Source organism: Cardiocondyla obscurior, linkage group LG03 (assembly GCF_019399895.1).
Source record: "Cardiocondyla obscurior isolate alpha-2009 linkage group LG03, Cobs3.1, whole genome shotgun sequence".
In the NCBI taxonomy this organism is placed as follows: domain Eukaryota; kingdom Metazoa; phylum Arthropoda; class Insecta; order Hymenoptera; family Formicidae; genus Cardiocondyla; species Cardiocondyla obscurior.
The window spans coordinates 8,897,071-8,916,524 of record NC_091866.1 but is presented as its reverse complement, the minus strand read 5'-3'; the positions used below and the strand labels follow the sequence as shown (position 1 = coordinate 8,916,524).

General features: G+C 34.0%; 2 protein-coding genes across 10 annotated transcripts in view; one reads left to right on the top strand and one right to left on the bottom strand.

Annotated features, from left to right (window-relative positions):
* Positions 1-19,454, top strand: part of Sprt (PDZ domain-containing protein sprite) — a 117,843-nt gene that overhangs the window by 72,433 nt on the left and 25,956 nt on the right. The gene's annotated exons all lie outside the window — the stretch shown is intronic.
* Positions 1-19,454, bottom strand: part of LOC139113734 (uncharacterized) — a 37,465-nt gene that overhangs the window by 10,565 nt on the left and 7,446 nt on the right. For 3 of the 9 annotated variants that reach the window (XM_070675094.1, XM_070675095.1, XM_070675102.1), the window contains 7 exons: positions 8,068-8,255; positions 7,732-7,896; positions 7,223-7,364; positions 6,452-6,466; positions 5,780-5,982; positions 5,259-5,389; positions 4,897-5,106 (listed from right to left, as the gene is read on the bottom strand). In XM_070675094.1, the coding sequence (XP_070531195.1) occupies positions 4,897-5,106; positions 5,259-5,389; positions 5,780-5,982; positions 6,452-6,466; positions 7,223-7,364; positions 7,732-7,780 (750 nt within the window). In that variant the 5' untranslated portion in view covers positions 7,781-7,896; positions 8,068-8,255. Of the gene's footprint in view, positions 1-4,896; positions 5,107-5,258; positions 5,390-5,779; positions 5,983-6,451; positions 6,467-7,222; positions 7,365-7,731; positions 7,897-8,067; positions 11,617-19,454 lie in introns of those variants that run through there. The other 6 variants (XM_070675099.1, XM_070675101.1, XM_070675096.1 and 3 more) reach the window with 6 other exon arrangements.

Below are 19,454 nucleotides of genomic sequence, written 5' to 3'. Positions count from 1 at the left end.
GATGAACATACGCAGCGCTGTTGTGATATCACTGCGGCATGGTTAATTGTCACAGAACCGTTATTGCGATACCATTATAACATTTTTTTTTTTACTATGGGGAGATATTTTATCGATTGCTCGACCCATTATTCGATGTCAATCTCGCGTAAATTAAACACAAAATGACGCGCGACGTCAAACGCAGTCAAAGTTAAAAGAATTAAAAACGTCGGGGCAATAAAATATGAATCTAAATCCGTACGCGAAAAGAAATTTCCATTTTAATGTCAGAATACTCATGACTGCAGAAATGGGTTTACTTTGTGCTGACAGTCTATATTAACCCAGGAAGTAAACGTGAATTATTCTTTTTTTTTTGTCGCAAGTGGCTACGGAAAGTTTTACAGCTTGTTTGTGAATCATTAATCTTGTGTACGTACATACAAGTACGTACAACTGACGAGTAATAATTTGTTCGTTATCGTCATAAAAAAAAGTTTTAATCGATTTAAAAAATTCTTAATTGTACAAGTAAAAGTTCATATTTTTTGTGCGTTTTAAGTTAGAATGCGATATTTTTCAACTTGTTAAATTAAACCGTAAACTATATTTTGCGCAATTATTTCTGCATTAAAAGAAACGATTTAGCTTTCGTATCTTAAACTAAATCTCTTTAATAAAATGTTAATTTTTAAAATTATATACTAATTTAATTTCAACTAATTGAGAAAAGACATAGAATAAAATAATTATTTTAATATTATACTGAAAATATTAACGTAAAAAGTATAAAGTATGCAGTAATAAAAATTATGATATATGCAATTTACGGAATAATACTAATTTTTAAAGCGAATTAAAACATCTTTTCCGTTCTCTCTCTCTCCCCCCTTTCCCATTCTTTCTCTTTCTTTCTTTCTTTCTTTCCAATAATAAATGAATAAAAATGGTTTTAATGCAACTTGAGTGCACCAAGTTTTTAAGTTTGTGTACGTCAGTTTGATCATAAATTTTTTTCGTAGAAGCACGGATACTTGGCGCTTAAAAAAAAATAAGAAAAACAGAAGGAGGGTAACTTTTTTGAGATCTCAGTTAACCAGATTTGTATATATACCTAGTATACTTTACATAACAAGAAAGTCATGAATTTCGAAGATAAAAAATTGTTTTAGACAGATCTTTAATTTTCTCGTTCAATACCGAAACGCAAATAATAAGTACAAGTAAAAATATAAAAAAAAAAAGAAAAAAAAAGAAAGGTGACAAAAACATACAGAAATAAGATAAATCACACAGACACAAAAAGATAGATGTGTATGGGGGTAAAAGAAAGACAGTAGTGAAAAAACAGGGCGAGAGGCTCGGTGTACCCGAGATTTCTCTCTAGCATGTATAGGTAGGACCACAAAAAGATAAAATTGAGATTTTAAGACATGTACCGATGGTCACGCGATGTCCGCCCTGTGGAGTAGAGCGAATTGGCAGCCGCAATCTCGGGGCTCTCGCGCTCTTCTGGGGTACTGAAAGCACTGCTCCAGGACGCAACAGCCCCCGCCCCCGCACTGCATCACCATATCCGACAATGTGGTCATTACCTTTCGTCGTTCATCATTTCATGCATATAGCATTATTCAATTTTTTTTCCGTGTCGTTTGATTTTTTTTCCGATTTTTTTTTTTTAATCCGTAGCCGTGTACGATCCGCCAAATATGACGCGTGAGAAGGTGGTTGGAGGGAAGGATGCACACGTAGCGCAGAACAATGTGGGAGAGTATCGTAATACGTTGCGCCAGCCAATATTCGCGAATTTTCGTGCAGTCAATCCGAAGAAACGTTGTGGAGACAGAAGAGAAGAACAGAAAAAATGTTAACAGAATTAAAATTACGTTAAATGAGATTATGAATTAATAGGTCTTATATAGCCTACAGCTAATATATGCATAATATATGGGGTTTACATTGGCTACTCGAGGGATTTACACTAATGAGCTTCATTACTCCGTTCAGTTCGTCACTACTGGGTCCGTTACTACTACTATGTGCTCTTTACTAAACTAGCTTGAGTTTAAATATTTAAGGTACGGTACCTTTATCATAATTAATCGTGTTTTAAAAGAATTAATCAACTTTTCAGTTGTAAAAGATACCGTGCCTTTATGTAGCAAAAGGAAAGATTTATTGATTGTCAATTCAGCCCTTGCGCATTTTATTTTCATATCTTTATGTTACAATGTGGTAAGAAATAATCACGTTTGTTTAATAATTTAATGCTAAAAAAGATCCAGGTGCATTAACGGCTCAAAAATATAGAACACTGAATTGACTGTAAACCTTTCTTTACGTAATTGATTTTCACATATACGTTAGCATACTTAAATCTTATAATTAATATTAGGTTGAAACTATTCTAGGGCCATTTTTTTTAATTTGTTCATTTTTTAATAAATTCCGATAAATCTATTGCAATTGTATAAATTTAATGGCATTAATTGTAATTTAATTAATTCTTATTAAAACAAAAATTGCAAAGAATGTAATTTAATAATATCTAACATTTTTACATAAAACACAAACAACCCTTTTTTCAATTTTTTCAAGAGGATGTAATATTCGCTTATAAGGTTTAATTATATCGCACACTTTTACCGCGTAAGTGTGTATTATTAGTTCACGATTTCTTGTGGAAATTACGATAGAATTTTTTATTTTTTTAATAAGGAGTAACGATTGCCCGTAGTAAACGCTTTGACGATGTGCAGCATGTGGAAGATAAAAATCTAATATCAAAGATAATATAATATATCTGATCACTTGTACACAAAAAAAATTAATATAAAAAAAAAGGGTAAAGCCAAAAGCTGTAAGTAGTTGACGTGAAACCAACACGAAAAGTCATGTACCATTTTCGTAAATTTGTAATAACCATAATAACTGCGATACATTGCCTCTATAAGATAAAATCTAGGAGCAAAATAGCAACAGGCGTTCAAATACTCGATACTTATAATTGCATCGAAGCTTAACAGGTGCTACGGAAGCAAATGTTACCAAACTTTCGATTATGCCACATTATAACGACTAGTGTAGCGACAACTGCTCAATGCCAAACTCAACGAAAGCTATGTATATTTGATTTATCGCTTTACGTATTACCACTTGTTTCAGTGTACAAATAGCTCATAATTGATAATTAATGTACTCGGCAATGTTCTTGGTATGAACATGCACATTGTAGAAAAGCAACGTACATTGAAATGAAAAAATTTTATCGCCTTCTTATTTACCGAACTTTTTGCAACTGAATTAATAATAAATCGAGCAACTTGAAACCGCGGTAAAAAAAGGGTGAAGAAACTACCGGTGAAAAAAAAAAAAACCCACGTACAATATCAATATCGGAAAATATCGGATATAGATCGAGTTAGCAATAATAAATTTGAAATTTTTTTAATACTTTCGCGTTATAAATCATAAAATACTTAGAATAACAAAATTTATTAAAAGGTCAAATCAAAATACGTTTGGAATTTTTTCATCTTTTTTTTTTTTTCTTTTTTACGCATAACGAGAAAAAAATTATTATTTGCAATTTTTTACTCTCACGGACATATCGATTAGGCAGAGGGATTAATTGCTGACGTTTTAAACGTTGACGTGAGATATCAACTAATTACCCTGTCTTGAGCCTTCGCATTCATAATTCTATTGTGACGTCAAACCCCACCCAAGAAAGCTTTTTCGTTGTATATAACAAATTGCGATTTGTCGCAGTTTATGTAATCTACGATTTCTATGATAACTGAATGGAAACCGAGTCCTATCATTAAGATAGTTTAAGCGGGCATGAAATGGTTAGTTTGATATTCGATGAACGTTATTTGTTAACGATTTGCTATTAGTTATTGTGATGAGTTTCACTGATAAAATGCAGCTTACATATCTTCGTCAAATGTATGTACATATTGATATTAGTAAGCTGACAAAATTCATATTCTGATAAATATATTCTTGAAATTATTCGAAATCAAGCTTGAACGATTAATCTTAGAAAAAAAATTAAAATAATTAATTAATTTAAAATATTATAAAACGTATATCAAAAACATTTATTTAATTCAGGTTATTAGTATATCTGTGTTAAAAATAATAAAAGACCTTTTACAATTGAAAGGTAACTTCCTGCACACAAAGCTCGCAATTAAATTCTTTTAATTAACGACGTATCAGCTATCGAAGCGTTTCAAAGGAATTTAATTCTTTTTTTGCTGTATTATTTAACATATCAAACGTGTTTGTAAGCGCTGTAATGTATTTAATTGTTTAAAATATTTTTTAGTATTTATAAAATACGTATTTTATACGGTAATAGAATTTTTCTTTAAATCCAAAAATTGACAATATCAAGTTCTTACAACTAACGTTCGTCTAAATTTACTAATTTTTTTTTTTAAAGTAATTTTATAGGTATTAAAATAACTTAAATAAAGGTATTAAAGTACTTAAAAAAAATTTTTTTTAATATATAAAATATCTACGATTAAATGCAACTTTTTTAGAAAAATTTAAATTGCAGCATACGTTCATGCAGATTTAAAAATAGTATTTAGAAATGTTAAATCATCGTGAAAAGGAACTGTTTTATATTACTATTTATTTTAATATTATTAACACGTTTTTTAATATCCACACAAAATATTGAAAAATATCTTGCTTGGAACGTGATTTTAAAGCAGCTTCTTTTTTTTTTTTTTTTGTTTAGTAACGGAAGAATATTTGTAAATCGTCAATGCCAAACGTTTTCTAGCTGATAAAAATCGCGGGTTTCTATGGTTAAAATCGCATGAAGCCGATTCAGTTGGGTGGGAATATAAATTGCCTGCTGCATCGACCAGGTGCAGTAAACCTATGCGTTACCTGAGAACATGCGTGTTGCGTAGGATGTTGCGTGTATGCGGCATTCGCGGCCGAACACACACCAGTTCCAGGAACTTTTAGCTGCTCCTTGTAGTCGGGCTGGTACGGCAGCAGCATACGTATCTTACCCCAACGATTGAAAAATAGGGCTATTGCACCCGCCCAGACTATCAGTACTAACACTACTATGCCCACCTCGACGCCACGGATCTGCACATCAAGTATTTCTTCAATTATATCAGCTTGTAAGTCAGAATAGGTGGAAACTAGCAATAAAGTTAAGATGATTCAATTTCAAGGCGAGTGAAAAAAAAAAAAAAAAAAAAAAAAACTGTGCGTCGTTTCGAAGAGAAGTAACTTACCTGTATGTACGGTTGGGGTTGTTGCGATGACGGTGGAGGTGGTGGAAGAGGACCACCGGTTACCGCTGCATCTTGCTGCGGGGACGTGCGTGGTGGCTCTGTAAACGACACGGCCGTCTTTACACGATAATCTAAATCATATCGCGTAAATTACAGTGAGATTTAATATTATTCTTTACGCGTCAATATCAGCATCGGAAAAATAATACCTAGGTATTATTTTTGCAAATTAATTTCTGTGCAACGCGTATTGTTAAAGACTGTTGCATAAGCTCGAGTGAACAAAGGAACCGTATTTCGAGATTAATACGAATTTTTGTTGTACGTCACAAAAAATGTTTCTTAGGGAAGATGTATTACGGAACCGTAGGCGAACGAAAAATATGTGAAAATACTTGCGAGTACGATTTTGTGCCATGTTTTAAGAAGTAGAAGAACTGGAAGTGACTTTGGGGTAAGCGTCATGATAATAATGAATACACAGAAAGTTAGAAAACTGTTTCCGTTAAGTCAGAACGCACCTGTCACATGTGACCGTGATGCTGGAGACAGGTAAAGCTTAGGAAGGCAAAGCTTACCGAGTGTACGGAAGACGATCGGTCGGCTTCGATACTTCTTTCCGGCCCTGACGGCGGTTACGACCAGTTGATATTGCGTGTCGGCCCGAAGGCCGCTCAAGGTAACCGCTTCACTATTTCCTGCGACCACCGCCACCACCCTGTAACTAACCACCTTGCCGTTATGATTTTTTTTTTCGCTCTCTCATTAATTGAGACAATTGTGCAGATATGTTTTAAATGTAAATTCAAAAAGACATTGGTCGAGTTCGATCAATCGACAAGTATCGCAATGTGTCCACCAGTTTCAAACTTGCTGCACGTTGAAGTTATTGTTGAATATAATTACACTACCACCGCATTCCTCAACCGGGAGTCGAACCGCGCGGTACGCAGAGAGCGGATTGTCGTGTGTAGCCGGTAAATTATTAAATTTGATTAAAGGTATCGATTCAGACGAGCTAACTTTTTCGACTTATGTAAATGCCGCGCGCTTTAACGTATTTCAAGAGATAGGTACGTAATATTTTTACATGTCGTTCGGTTAAAATGTGACATATTTAACAAGCATTCACGAGTTACGCAAATAAAATTGTCATTCGAGTAAAAAAAAAAATCATTTAAGGAAAGAGGTACCTGTCATCGAAATTCCTGTGCCGCAAAAAGAGGTAAAAAACACTCAATTAATATTGAGTCCTCTTTGAATTGAATTTAATATCGATTTGACAACGATTGCTAAATTATCACTTTATCCAGGATTCTTATAAATCTATTTTTAAACCTCTTATTACGTTGTAATTTATTTGCACGTTTCAGTGCATCGGTCAGTACAATAAAAGCAAACACATGCGGACTAGATATCTGTTTTTAGAATGTAGATTGTAACTGTCTTCTTACGCACGTGTATGTTGCAGTTGTTAAACTTTTTATACATATATATTTATCCTAGATTCGGTAAGCCTAAATGTCTGCAATGCGGCATTTTGTCGCAATTCATGAGTATATTACAAGTGTGTCAACGTTTCAACTGTGTTAATGTGCGATAGGAAGGAAAGTTTCAAAGAATGAGATTTTTTAACGAAAAATAATGCATGTTAATATTTTTTTTTTCTCTTTTAATTCAATTTTCCAATTTTATAGAATAGGATAAATAATGATTCAAAATCAAGAATTTTCATGCATAACTTTCACGAATAATATAACTGTTGTTAATAAGAATCAAGGCGTTATAAAGAATGAAATCGGCAGACTGTTTTATTGAAAAATTTTAATTTTGTTCGTCAGATCGAATATCCGATGAAATGTGAAGCCTATACTTTCGTTATTTGTGCAATGAATACAGTTGTAAAATAGAAAAACAAATTTTTTCAACGGCTGACTTGCGATATCGAAATCGGTAGAACGCACCTGGCGTCGGTTGGCTTGTACGTGACGTCGTATTTTTCGACCTGCTCGACTTGACTAGTGCTCCAAGACACGCGCACAGACGTCGGGTTCAGGAACATCACCGTTATATTTTCCGGGACGCCGGGAATGCCTGTCACCGAGCCTGCGAACAATCAATAAAGTACTTGTCGTCATACAGCAATATCCGTTTGTCGAGACAAGCCGTCTAAACTAAAACTATCGCTATCTTTTCGCTGTGAGTTCTTCCACCGAAAGAGTTAGGATGGTCCAACTATTTTTTAGGGAAAAATTCTTTTCGCCATAACTTTCTTAACGAGCTTTTAATACCAATTTATAATTATATATAATTGTTTTTTTTTTTCTATTTTAGTTCTCTACCTTACATTTTTTAAATAACTTTTTACATTTAAATTATATTACAAAAATTTATTATTGTCTTAAGAATTTATTATAAAATGTTTCGAAATGGTACGCGAGAAAACACGTGAATTTGTTACATTTTCGCTTACCTACAAATCCAGCTCCTTGGAGGATTAGTATTGTGGCCCAAAGGACCATGCCGCCAGGATGGCGGGCCGGATTTGGACCGCGTATCCTTCCGCACACGTGTCCGACTCCACTTCTGCTTCTTATTGCAATCGCGTGTCTTTACGATGCAAGAGCAAGATGCCAGTCTGCGCATACCATTAATTCGAATCTCATTGAGACCTTTGCTAATACACGTAATATTACCTTCGCGGTACGAAATGAGATTAATGAGACGAAATGGTTGATAGAAAAATTTTTTTTTTTTATGACAGGAATTCTGGAAGGCTTTTAAAAATTACGGGCGTAGAGTTAATTACCTGTATGTGCACCTTTTTTAGCGTTCCGAGTCTCCTATCCTTCATCACCATGCTGCATCTTTCTCTTCGGGCGACGTCATAACAATGATAGCGCGAAATTACTGCTTCACAGTGCATTATTCAGCCGTGCGTTTCATTTGCTGATGGAATTTCCGACGATCCGTTTGCGAGCTCATTCTAAATTATAGCTGCAATTATGCACAAACAAATCGTTAATTCGCCAATAAATTTACGTGTCTCTTGAAATCGTTACATGAACGCGCTTCAAACACAATAACTACTAAAATAGTTTTCAATGAATAAATATAATTATTGGTAGCAATTAACATAAGATATGTTTTTAATATTTTTTTAAATCCACTAAAAAGGCAACATTTCAGTTCTATTTAATTAACACAATTTAGTGAAATGTATAGTTCCTTAGTTTATTTTATATCGTTCACGGTTTCGTTGGAAATCGCGTGTAAGTAATCATTTATTAATGACAGATTAAATCATCTCAATCGTAATTTGACCGAAAAGATTGCGATTGAAAATGTTCCTAGCTCCGCGCACTCGCGGAAAATCACACATTCGTAACGAAAATTGGGACACATAACTTTGACCCGCGTGGTCCGATAAAAAAACCAGGCGCGGAGATTAGGTGTCTTAGCAATTTGTGCTCGGGCTATCTTGCACGAGTCTGTCGAACAGAGAACGCCGTCGGTTGACCTTTTCTCGAGCTTGCGTGGCCGCAGTGTACCGCGGTTGCGGTACCGGGTGCCGTGCCAACGAAAATACAAGAGACTAAGTCGCCTCCGGTTTGCCCGCCTCGGCGAACCGCGGGCTTGCGAGCAACAAATGGAGCTTGCGGCTTACATTCAGCTGCATTTATACTCGGGGCAAACGCCTACGAGTGGGCTCCGCTGTCGTGCCTCGCTTATAGTGCCGTAAAATCGTAAGAGAAGAGTTTGTTTAAGTTAGACACGAGTCTCTATCGTGTCCTCGCTGCTACTTTCGACGAGAGATCTCAGCGGAGAAAATGAATAGTTTCAATACTATATAAGGCATAAACACATCCGTTGACTTCTTGAGACCGAAACGCTCGAAATAAACGGCTGTTTTGATAGCGAAAAATTTTATCAATGAAACTGCACAAAGATCCAGTTATATTGTCGTTTTTTGAACGGATAGAAAATTTAAAAAATTGTAGTCACACTCGTGTGAGCTGATAATTAATTATAGAAATTTTAATACACGATGTAATATTTATAAGCATGGCTGTTCTTACCAGTTTATCGAATTCCATATCTCGAAAATTGCAGATAAAATAATTTGTTTCAAGAAATAATCTTCCAAAAATGTATATTTATCGATACGATATTTTTATCGTACGAAGAATGCTTAGGCTTGTTTTTCCTTTACGTCTCGTACGGGCATTCAACCATTTTGTTGTGCTTGATTAAGCACAGCTAAACCGCTTACTAGTAAAAAAAAATTACTATTCTCCTACCTTATCAGCTAAGTAACATTTGTCGATTAAACATTATTGATATATTTCATTAAAAAAAAAAAAAATGTTAATTGATTCAATTTTGGTTTTAGAAAAAAAGAAAAAAAATAGTGCATAATTGCTTCTTTTCCTATGAATGATTTACGTAAAGTGTGACGTCGGACTGAAGCGATAATATCTTTTTATGTGCGACTAGAATAATAATAGAAAAAAAAACTGGGACACCTACAAATCTTCATGGCAATAAACAGAAGGAAAAATAAGCGTGTGTACATAAGATAATATCGTCATGTAACGAAAGAAAGCTAATATTTCGAGAGAACAAAGAAATACCGTAATCATAATCATGTTTAATGTTTTTGCCAATGAAGATTTTAATGATAATCACCTCATAAACGTTTATCTTATTCAATTATTACGATAAAACTGAATAAACGTTAATTCCAGCTCCCTAGCAATTTCCATGAACAAACAGTCAAGTATAATATTTAAGCAAAATATATTTCGGGGAAATAATAATATATTTACCCTTTTAATTATACTTTGAAAATTTTAAATAATTTTGCGAGGCTTCCCAAACGATTTGTACATATTTAAAGACTCGGGGAAATGGAATCGTTCGTTCGTTCAATATCAGGATCGTTTATTATTCGACATTATACCGAAAAGCGTCGTCTCACGAGAAGTAATGGCCTACTTGAGTGACACTGGAATTTTCTTCGAAGTTCCACGTGTTAATATTCATGAAACAAATTGCGTGAAACTTGCATAAATCCAAAGTTGCCGGGGCGCAACTAACGTCGTCAAAAGATATTTACAAAATTTTGCACCGTGCTGCCTACGATAGAATAACGTTGATACGACGCGTTTAAATAAAAAAATAAATTATCAAACTCTCCGGCCTTTTAATACTAGCTATTGCAATTGATAAAGGTCCAAATCACGGTGCGTGAAACAATCTCGCTGATAATACGAGTAGTGGAACCTACAATCTCTTAAAAGCGATCATTCTACCGGGCATTCATCTTGCAGCTGCTATTTCGAGAGAGCTTGCAAGACATCGACCACACGCGACAAGTTCGACGACTTTTACCTCCTTTCCTCTCCCTGCTCTCCACGTTCTCTTTCTAACTTGGTTGAATGACGAGCGCTTTGTACGTTGCATAACATACTGCATAAATCTGCAATCGTAATTAGTTGGATTATGCATACGCTGACCCCGTAACAATGGAAAAAAAAAAAAAGAAAAATAGAAATCTCGTTTCTTTAATCTGAATTTTTCTTCTTTCTTCTTCTCTCGGTTCTTTTACTTCTTTTTTTCTATCTCTTCTTTCTATCTAACTACCTATGCATTTATGCAAAACTTGGATTTATTTAGTTCGGAATCATTTTAAAAAAGGTACATTGCTGACGCGTAATTATGCAGCTTTGGAAACATATCAGTAAATGGCAAATTATATTTTATCTACATGAGAGGGTCGATTGAGAAATGTGGGAACATCTTATTTTCCGTAAAATTAAATTTTTTACTTATATGATAGATTTTACTTATATGAAGTAAATTATAAATATTGTAATAAATATTCTCGTAACAAATATTCTTATAAAATTCTCTTCAAGCATTTCATATTAACATTCTTTATATCCTCTATATTTATACATGATAATAAACTCGACGGATGGTGGTTAGTGCGATATCGTTATAAATAGATGAGTAACTGTTGCTTGTTCAGCGTGGCGAGAGAAAAATAAACGTCCGCGTTTCTGTACAATTTTCGTCCCTTTGCTGCAAAAACGAAAAAAAAAAAAACATTTGTTTAATTGGATATAAAACTGAGAGTTTATCTCAAAAATGTTTCTTAATTTCTTTTCTTTCGTTTTATTTCTTTTATTTTACTCGTCGAGCGTGCCATGATTACTGAAAATAAGTATAGATAATCGATGTGTAATTTCTACTTTTATCCAGAAAGTCGAATTCATTAAGTGTCGGAAATCATCATTTTGTGAAACGTATTTATAAACGAGCCGTCAAACTAATTTATGGCAAAAGTGTTGTTACACTAAGAATAGCTAACGGTAATTTCTCCATCGATCGCAAAATATCGCGACGTAATATTCAGCGCGCAGTAATTTTGCAGCATTGCGGTCGAACAGAAAATACATTTTAATGCTTCAACGTGTGCTTTTCTTTTTACAATTAATCCCGGTAATGATACAACTTGCCGTGGATCGGCTGACGATGCCAATTACGGCGGCAGAACTTAATTTTCAAAAAACTTCGGCCAAACGTTAACGACATTTCTGCATGCGAGGTCGATAATGTGATTGCCCCGCAACCTTTCATAATAATCGTATATGTTGCGTACGTTATAGGTACGTCCAGAATGACGCACAGCAAAGCAATATTCTTGAAATTCGGCCATTGTCGTTTTACTGTACTTTTATTTTTTATTAGAAAAAAAATGTTAAGTCTAGAATTAATAAAAATAGTATATGACACATATGTAAATAAGTGCATATTTTAACTTTTAAACAGGCACACTATACTGGCGACATTATTTTTTTTTTTGCTTATATCGTGGAATCTGGTGTATCAATTTTAATTAAAAAACTTTGTTCTTTATTGAAGTCATAAGAATATTAATTTAAAAGAAAAGCAAAGAAATTTTTAATTCAATTTAGTTTATCTCTAAAAATATGAAAGAAAATATATTATATGTAAAAGCATTTAAATAATAAATACGATCTTGTACGCACGTCTGTATACTATTGCTAACATTTTATCTCGTTTTATTAATAATATAACGTAAAAAATTGGCTAAAATAAGAAAGCAAAATTTATATACAGTATCTTTTATAAGCTTTGAGGAAGTATATTCTCTTCGAAAATTACGAACCTTACGAGGTAGCGGCGCTATAAATTTTTCAAGACGCTAACGTTCTTTTATCGCATAGAAGTACATTAAAGCCCGCGCGTTAGCTTGGAAAATACTACAGACGAAGAACAAAGATTAAATGCCGGGGATGCAATTAATATTCATTCATAGAACTTTAATACGCGCATTTTTTTTTTTTAGGCGATTTTATTCTATATTGTACTCTTGATCCGTTTTCCCGATACTAGGATAAATCAATCGCTAACAATTAAGTCCCGCTCATATTTTTTATAAAGTACATAAACGACGTATAATTGTGCTCTCCGTTACGTAGGAGTATTGACGACGTATTTCTCCAACTGGACACAAATGTCGAGTACACGGACAACATGCTACTCCGTCGCCTAGGCGATGACACGTTCCAACTCTCGGACTCTCGAGATGCGAACAAATTTCGGGTAGATTCTCTCGACCATTCCATGTTAACACATGGGCGCCCAGAGGCGCTTTTCACTCTTGAATTACGAGAAGTAGTGACATTTGCTACCGCGATGTTGTTGCTTTGTTGTTATGAAAACCTTCCGTCAAGAGACGTCGAGGAAGCACAAAGACTACCGTGAAAAAAAATATCTGAATGTATGCTCGTACACACTCACACACACATTTTTTAAATGTAGAAACTTTCTACAACTTTTTTTCATTTTCTTCAAACGATCTCAAGATAATAATTTTTTTTTAATATATATATTTAACGTATTAATTAAAAAAAAAATGTTTTAAAGTTGATACGTCAGACCTCGAATATAAGCAAAAAGTAATAAAGTGGCCAGAAATGTGTGGCGTTTGAGAATATCGTTATACATATAACGTCGTTGAAAACACTTTTAATATAATATTAAAATTTACACTTAAACTAAGTAAATAATTTTTTTTATTTTCAAACAGTTTTTAAATTAATAAAAAAATTTGTTACAATATCGTTTCAAAAGTATACGAGAGATGGTCATTCAATTACATTTTTATAATAAGTAAAATCACGAAGATCTGTAAAGAATAATGCTACTCGGTGCTTTAGACAAGATTTATTCAGCGGAACGAGATGTGTGTTGCTTGCGCTTTTCACCGTGGAAGCCATCTTCGCTTGCGACAGTAACAAGGCACTTTGTGTTCCGATAAAACGACGATACCTCGTGAAGCGAGCCATACCACAGAAAGCTCGCGTGTGCAACGATATACGAGTAAAGATATATATATATATATAATAAAAGAAATCTCTCATATACATCCCGCCAAGAATTATTAAAGCGATGGACTCAAAAACAAGTTAAATTTTTTAATAAAAATAAAATAAATAATATTTTTAGATACAAAACTTTTTCCGTAGACTTTGAACACACGCTTTATACATATATTAATTTTACAATAATAAATCACCTCATATCCCGAGCAGAAATTCATTTAGCTATTCTGATTTTACAGTTACTGTTCACCGAGGGCCATATAGCGGGACAATTATTACTGGCTGATAACAAGCCAGAAAAGCTGAATATTTAAACATTTTTTGCTGCATACTAGTATGCTGCGCGTGTTGACCTATGCCAACGCGTGCTCGATTTCGGAGTCCGCCGGTCACTACGGTCAGTGTGAGTGCGTGCGTGTGTTTACGTCAGCTGGCAGCCCTCGTGCTGCACGGTCCACGTGGGAATGTGCCGCTGGTGGACGCGAGCGGCGGCGGGTGGCATGTGACAGGACCCAGGGTGGCCCGGCGGACTCAGCAGTCGAACGCGCGTTGGCATAGGTAAGTCAGTACGCGCAGTATACTAGTACGCGGCGAAAAACGTTTGGACATCTAGCTTTTCTAGCTCGTTATTAATCAGTAATAATTGTCCAAATACTTAGACGATTTGAGAGTTACATTTTTGGCGCTGGACAGTTTTTCTAGACAGCCACGAGATACACCATAAATTGGCTAGCTAGTCGTTAGATAACGATTAAGTTAAATTTCTACTCGGGATAATTTTGACATAAATAATGAAGACAATTTTAATTTTTTTTATTTATACCTAAGAGACTTTGTAAAAGTTAATGATCTATTCTTTTTAAAAAAAAAATACTAGTTTTTCTCCAAGTTTTAATGAACAACTTGACATTTAAATATGTATCATTATTGTAAATTTATAATATTATTTATTATTTATTATATATAAATTATTTATAATTGGATTATTAATTGTTGATTTGACAAGGAAAACGGAGCTCATTATTATGTAATCTTTCTGAATTATGCCGATATTAAATCTATTTCTGTCATTGACATTTGCATGTATGTAATGATCGATTTACAATGGTTCGATGTTTATAGGATATTAGATGTCACCAATACTATGCTAAGATACTACAGAGATCGAATTAATCTATTTTAAGTAACAAGCACGTGCCCACACAAACTGGTAATGCATTCGTTGCATAATTATTAAGCCGATTATTTACATAAAAAAAATTAATTATAGCCAATATTCCAAGAATTACATTAGCAAAGCCATCGAAAATACGTTACGTAAATTTACTGATCTAATAAGTCTTACGTATTTTTCAAAAATCATGATAAAGTTGAAAGAAAATCTCTTGCATACGCAATTAAACATAAACATTAAACTGATATTTTCTGAATCTGAAAAAAATTTTTAATTAAATGATTACGTATTCAGTATACATAATATCTTTCTTTGCCAACAAAAATGTTGAAACGAACTCTTTAGTCTTGATTATTTGACATTGTAAAAATTGCCATGAATGCTTCTTGCATTTTGTGTATGCGCGTGTTTAGTCCATTTAATTATATAAATTAGCTACAATTGAATACATTATATAATATATTTTTTATATTAAACAATACATTAAGAAAAAAAAATGAATGAAACTTAAATTATAGAAAAGTTTTATTGTAAGTAAAAAAAAAAAAAAAAAGAATTCGTTTTACATGACTTAACATTTTATTGTGACAGACATTTGACCTTTAGAATTTTTTTCTATTAGACGGCTCGATACGTCTGGCTTTTGCATAATTTCTGTAAGCGGCAGACAGTCAATATCTATTACCTATTATCATCTTAAGTTATATCGCACCGTGGAATACGGATCGTTTAACGTCTGATAAACGGCTTCAGTTTCCTTTGTAAGAAAATAACGGACTTTATCAAGTGTAAAAAGATCTGCACAAGTATGATAAAGGCATTTTTATCCTAAGGTAGTCAAGCAGAACGGAAAAATTTCCTTCAGCAACGGCTTGTCTTAATTTATACCATCTAAATTCCCTTTTCTATAGGTATGATACTTGGTTAGTAGAATGGGTCGGCACGCAACGCGAATGAAAATCTGAATTCCCCTTAAATCTACCCTCCGACATTTCATCGAACGTAAAATTTTGAGCGATGCTCGTGATAAACGTGAAATTATATTTCATGAAGCACGTTAAAAGGTAGAAAGATTTTAAAGTTAAAGTAAAATTTATTATCTTGTAAATAATTATTCAGGTGTATATTTTATTGAAATATTATAGATTGAGGATTTTAGTTTACCGATTTGAACGATATTAAATTCGGTTTGTGATAAGAATCAACCATTGATAAGTATCAAATATTGCTATTTATAATTTTAAAAATAAAGAAAAATTGTGGAAAAAGAATTGCCTCGGAACTGAGCTAGAAGCGCGGCACTTGAAGAATATAAAATTGTTTTGCATCACCTCGTGTATCAGTAGACGAAAACACAATATATTATTTTACGCTAAGTGCACACATAGCAAGACCAATCACCCAAGCAACCGACTCAAGCCATTTATTGTCGTTTTCACTTTAATTCTAGTTATACAGTCTTCGTATCTTTGCGCGAGATACTCATTTAAGAGCAGCTAAGACTATCAGATTTTAATAACTGCTGAGGCGATCAGGTTCTAAATAGATTCATCGATAGCCTAGGTTCAATCTATACAAAAATAGTGCTTTTATTTTCTACGTGCAGAATCATTATGATGCAAAGTTTGAGTCGAAGAATATTATTAATGCATAACGTCTAAATTTTAATTAAACATTAATTACTGTGTAATAAAATTTATATGATTAACTTTTTTTGATATTAAACCACATAAAAATACACATTTACTTGCTTTAATACAGATTTATAAAGATGAGGATATTTAAAAAGCTTTAAAAAATTAATACTGGCAGTAAGAATTGAATCGGCAATGCGCATCATAGCAATTCGACGTCTTACACGTGAAACCGCCACGCTTAGCTCTTACTATTCGGTAAGTACATAAGGCCAGTAAATTTTTTAACGCATTGTTCTTGTGAATGCTTGCGAGTTACATTTTGTTATTTTATCATCGATTAGTGGGGAAGGAAGGGGTAACTCTATAATATATAATATATTGATCTGATATATGTACATCAGAGTTAGCGAAATCGGAAAATTCATGTCCCTAGCGTTTATTCTTTTAAATTGTATTTAATATCCTGCGAGCTCTTTTAAATTTGAAATGTACACGTTGTCCCAACAAGCGCGTTTTCACTTTTTTTTACGCATATACATAAATATAATAATAAATAATGAAATAAAAATTATATTAAATAATTTATAACGCTTATACATACAATCAGATCTTAGAATATTGTCATTTTTGGAAAAGCATTTAATACCATTAAATAGTAGTGTACATCAACAGCTCTGCCTTTATTGAACGTGTGTTAGTATCGCAACAATCTGTGAAAAATGTTTCCGTCTGATTTTAGTAGATATCAATCGCAAAGACAATTTATTCTCGCCGAACGCGGGACCGTCGATATGTCAGAATGATTGAAATCAAATGTTACAAGGCAAGGTCGTATAATATATTATCCAATATAAAATATCTGAAGAAATAGAATTTTAGAAACTCCAGAATATAATTCGAAAAATCGTGCGCGCGATTAAAAGTTTTAATGACTCAACAATTAATGAGCAACGGAGGATCATACACAGGCAGAAATAAATGGTATTTCGTGTACGTATATAGCGCAAATGGATAATAAACAAACTTGGCTCGGCTTGATAAGCAAATAGCTGAACTAGATTAATACTAAATAATGGCTACCGCTAAGTAACTCTAGATCGCGTTAGACCTAAATCAAAAGCAGTAGGGACTCTCGGCTACATGCAAAGTTCCAGTACTGTGTTCTGGTTCAAAGTTATTACGAGACATATTAATTATGTTTAACTACTTGAGCGATACACGCGGAAACCTGATTTTATTGAATTTGCGAAAGAAGCGGGGAGGGTAAAAAAGAAGTGCACAAGTTCTTTGCAAACTTGACGAAACATCAATCGATCTATACTCGGTAATAATGCACAACTGATACTACGGTCTATCTTATGTATGTAGATATACGTGAATCATTACTTTCCCACCGATATGCAAACCGATTTAATGTCAGTCAAGGTCCTATCCTTGCCTACTTCCACCATCTACGCTACTTTTCTTTCATTGTTTCTTTGACACATTACTATTATTTGGTTTGCATACATATCTTACAACTATATATGAACATATAATATTTTAAAACTTGAAAAATATCCTATTTTAACGTTATTTTTTATTTTTATTTTTTTTTACGTGCCACTTATATCAAAATCACTATATCGTGCCTATTATATTGACAATTATTCAACAAAAAAAAATCAATATTCAATAGTTGACAACGGTGCATGCATTATGCATGAGGTAACGTGCCATATTTCATTATTTAAGTTTTAAGGGTAATTGGTCTGCCGCTTTTCTTTTTTCTTTTTCTTTTACTTTGTCTTCTTCCTTCCTATTAGCTTTCGCGTCGGAACAACACGGCACTTAATTCGCGACAGGAAAATCAAGAACAGGACGATAATAACTGCGCATACACGTCAACGCGAATTATCGGCTTTGCTGTTGACGCGAAAACCGTCGAGAGAGGCAGTAGATGTTAGATGGAAATTTAAGTTCTGCCTGCTGCGTGTTGGGAAATAATTACAGTTGATAACGAAATAATATGCGGTTTAAATTGGTTTATCGCCGAGGCAGAAAAGACACTTTGGCCCGTATTCGTAGTTCGTGCTTATTTTAAAACCGTCTTAAAATACTGTTACGGCTTTATGACTGGCTGACAATCGCACAAGCCTATACTTAAGATGATGATAAAATATAAGAACGGACTATGAATACTGGCTTTTAATGCCAATGTGACGTAGTCGGCCTACTTGTCGCGCACGGCCGCGACGACGTGGACGCCCGTCGCACACATCGTATCAGCCCATATCCCACCCGAGGATATAATACCCAACGCGCACACCGCTACACATACGTGTTATGCGCGCCGACCCTTTTCCCGTAGGCAAATCGATACTATCGATCGCCCGAAATGTCGCAGAAATGCGTCGCAAAGATTAACCCTGGCTGAACAACGAGGGTGCGTATGATTAAAGTTGCGCAGGCAAAGTCTTATAAAACGTCGAAGAAACAATTGCTTCGATACACAATTGTACACTACACCATTTCTTTCTTTTCTCTTCTCATGGGCTTCTTTTACAATTATACGCGAGCGCATCTCCCGAGCAAAACAGACGATTTCAATTATTTAGAAATTCCGCGCAAGTTCCAATTGTCAGAAATTGTTACGCGCCGATTATTTATGTTTGCGGAGGTACACACATTTGTCTTTTGCGCGCAGATTGTCAAGCATAACTTGACGCAATCTGCTTGTTAAAATAAACGCTGCAATCAATTACGCTAATATTATTGTTTACTTACAGCTAACTTACAGCTAACGATCCAATAAACCTTAGAACGCTAATTCCATTGAATGCGATCGCTAAGTAAGCGTCAAAGTAATTATGCAAATATGCCAGCGAAAGAAAACACAACGGTATACATTTCATGCGTTCTAGGATGTTACATGTAGATTCACCATTGCGCAACTGTTGCGTGTGACAGCTCTTCATAAATATCAAGC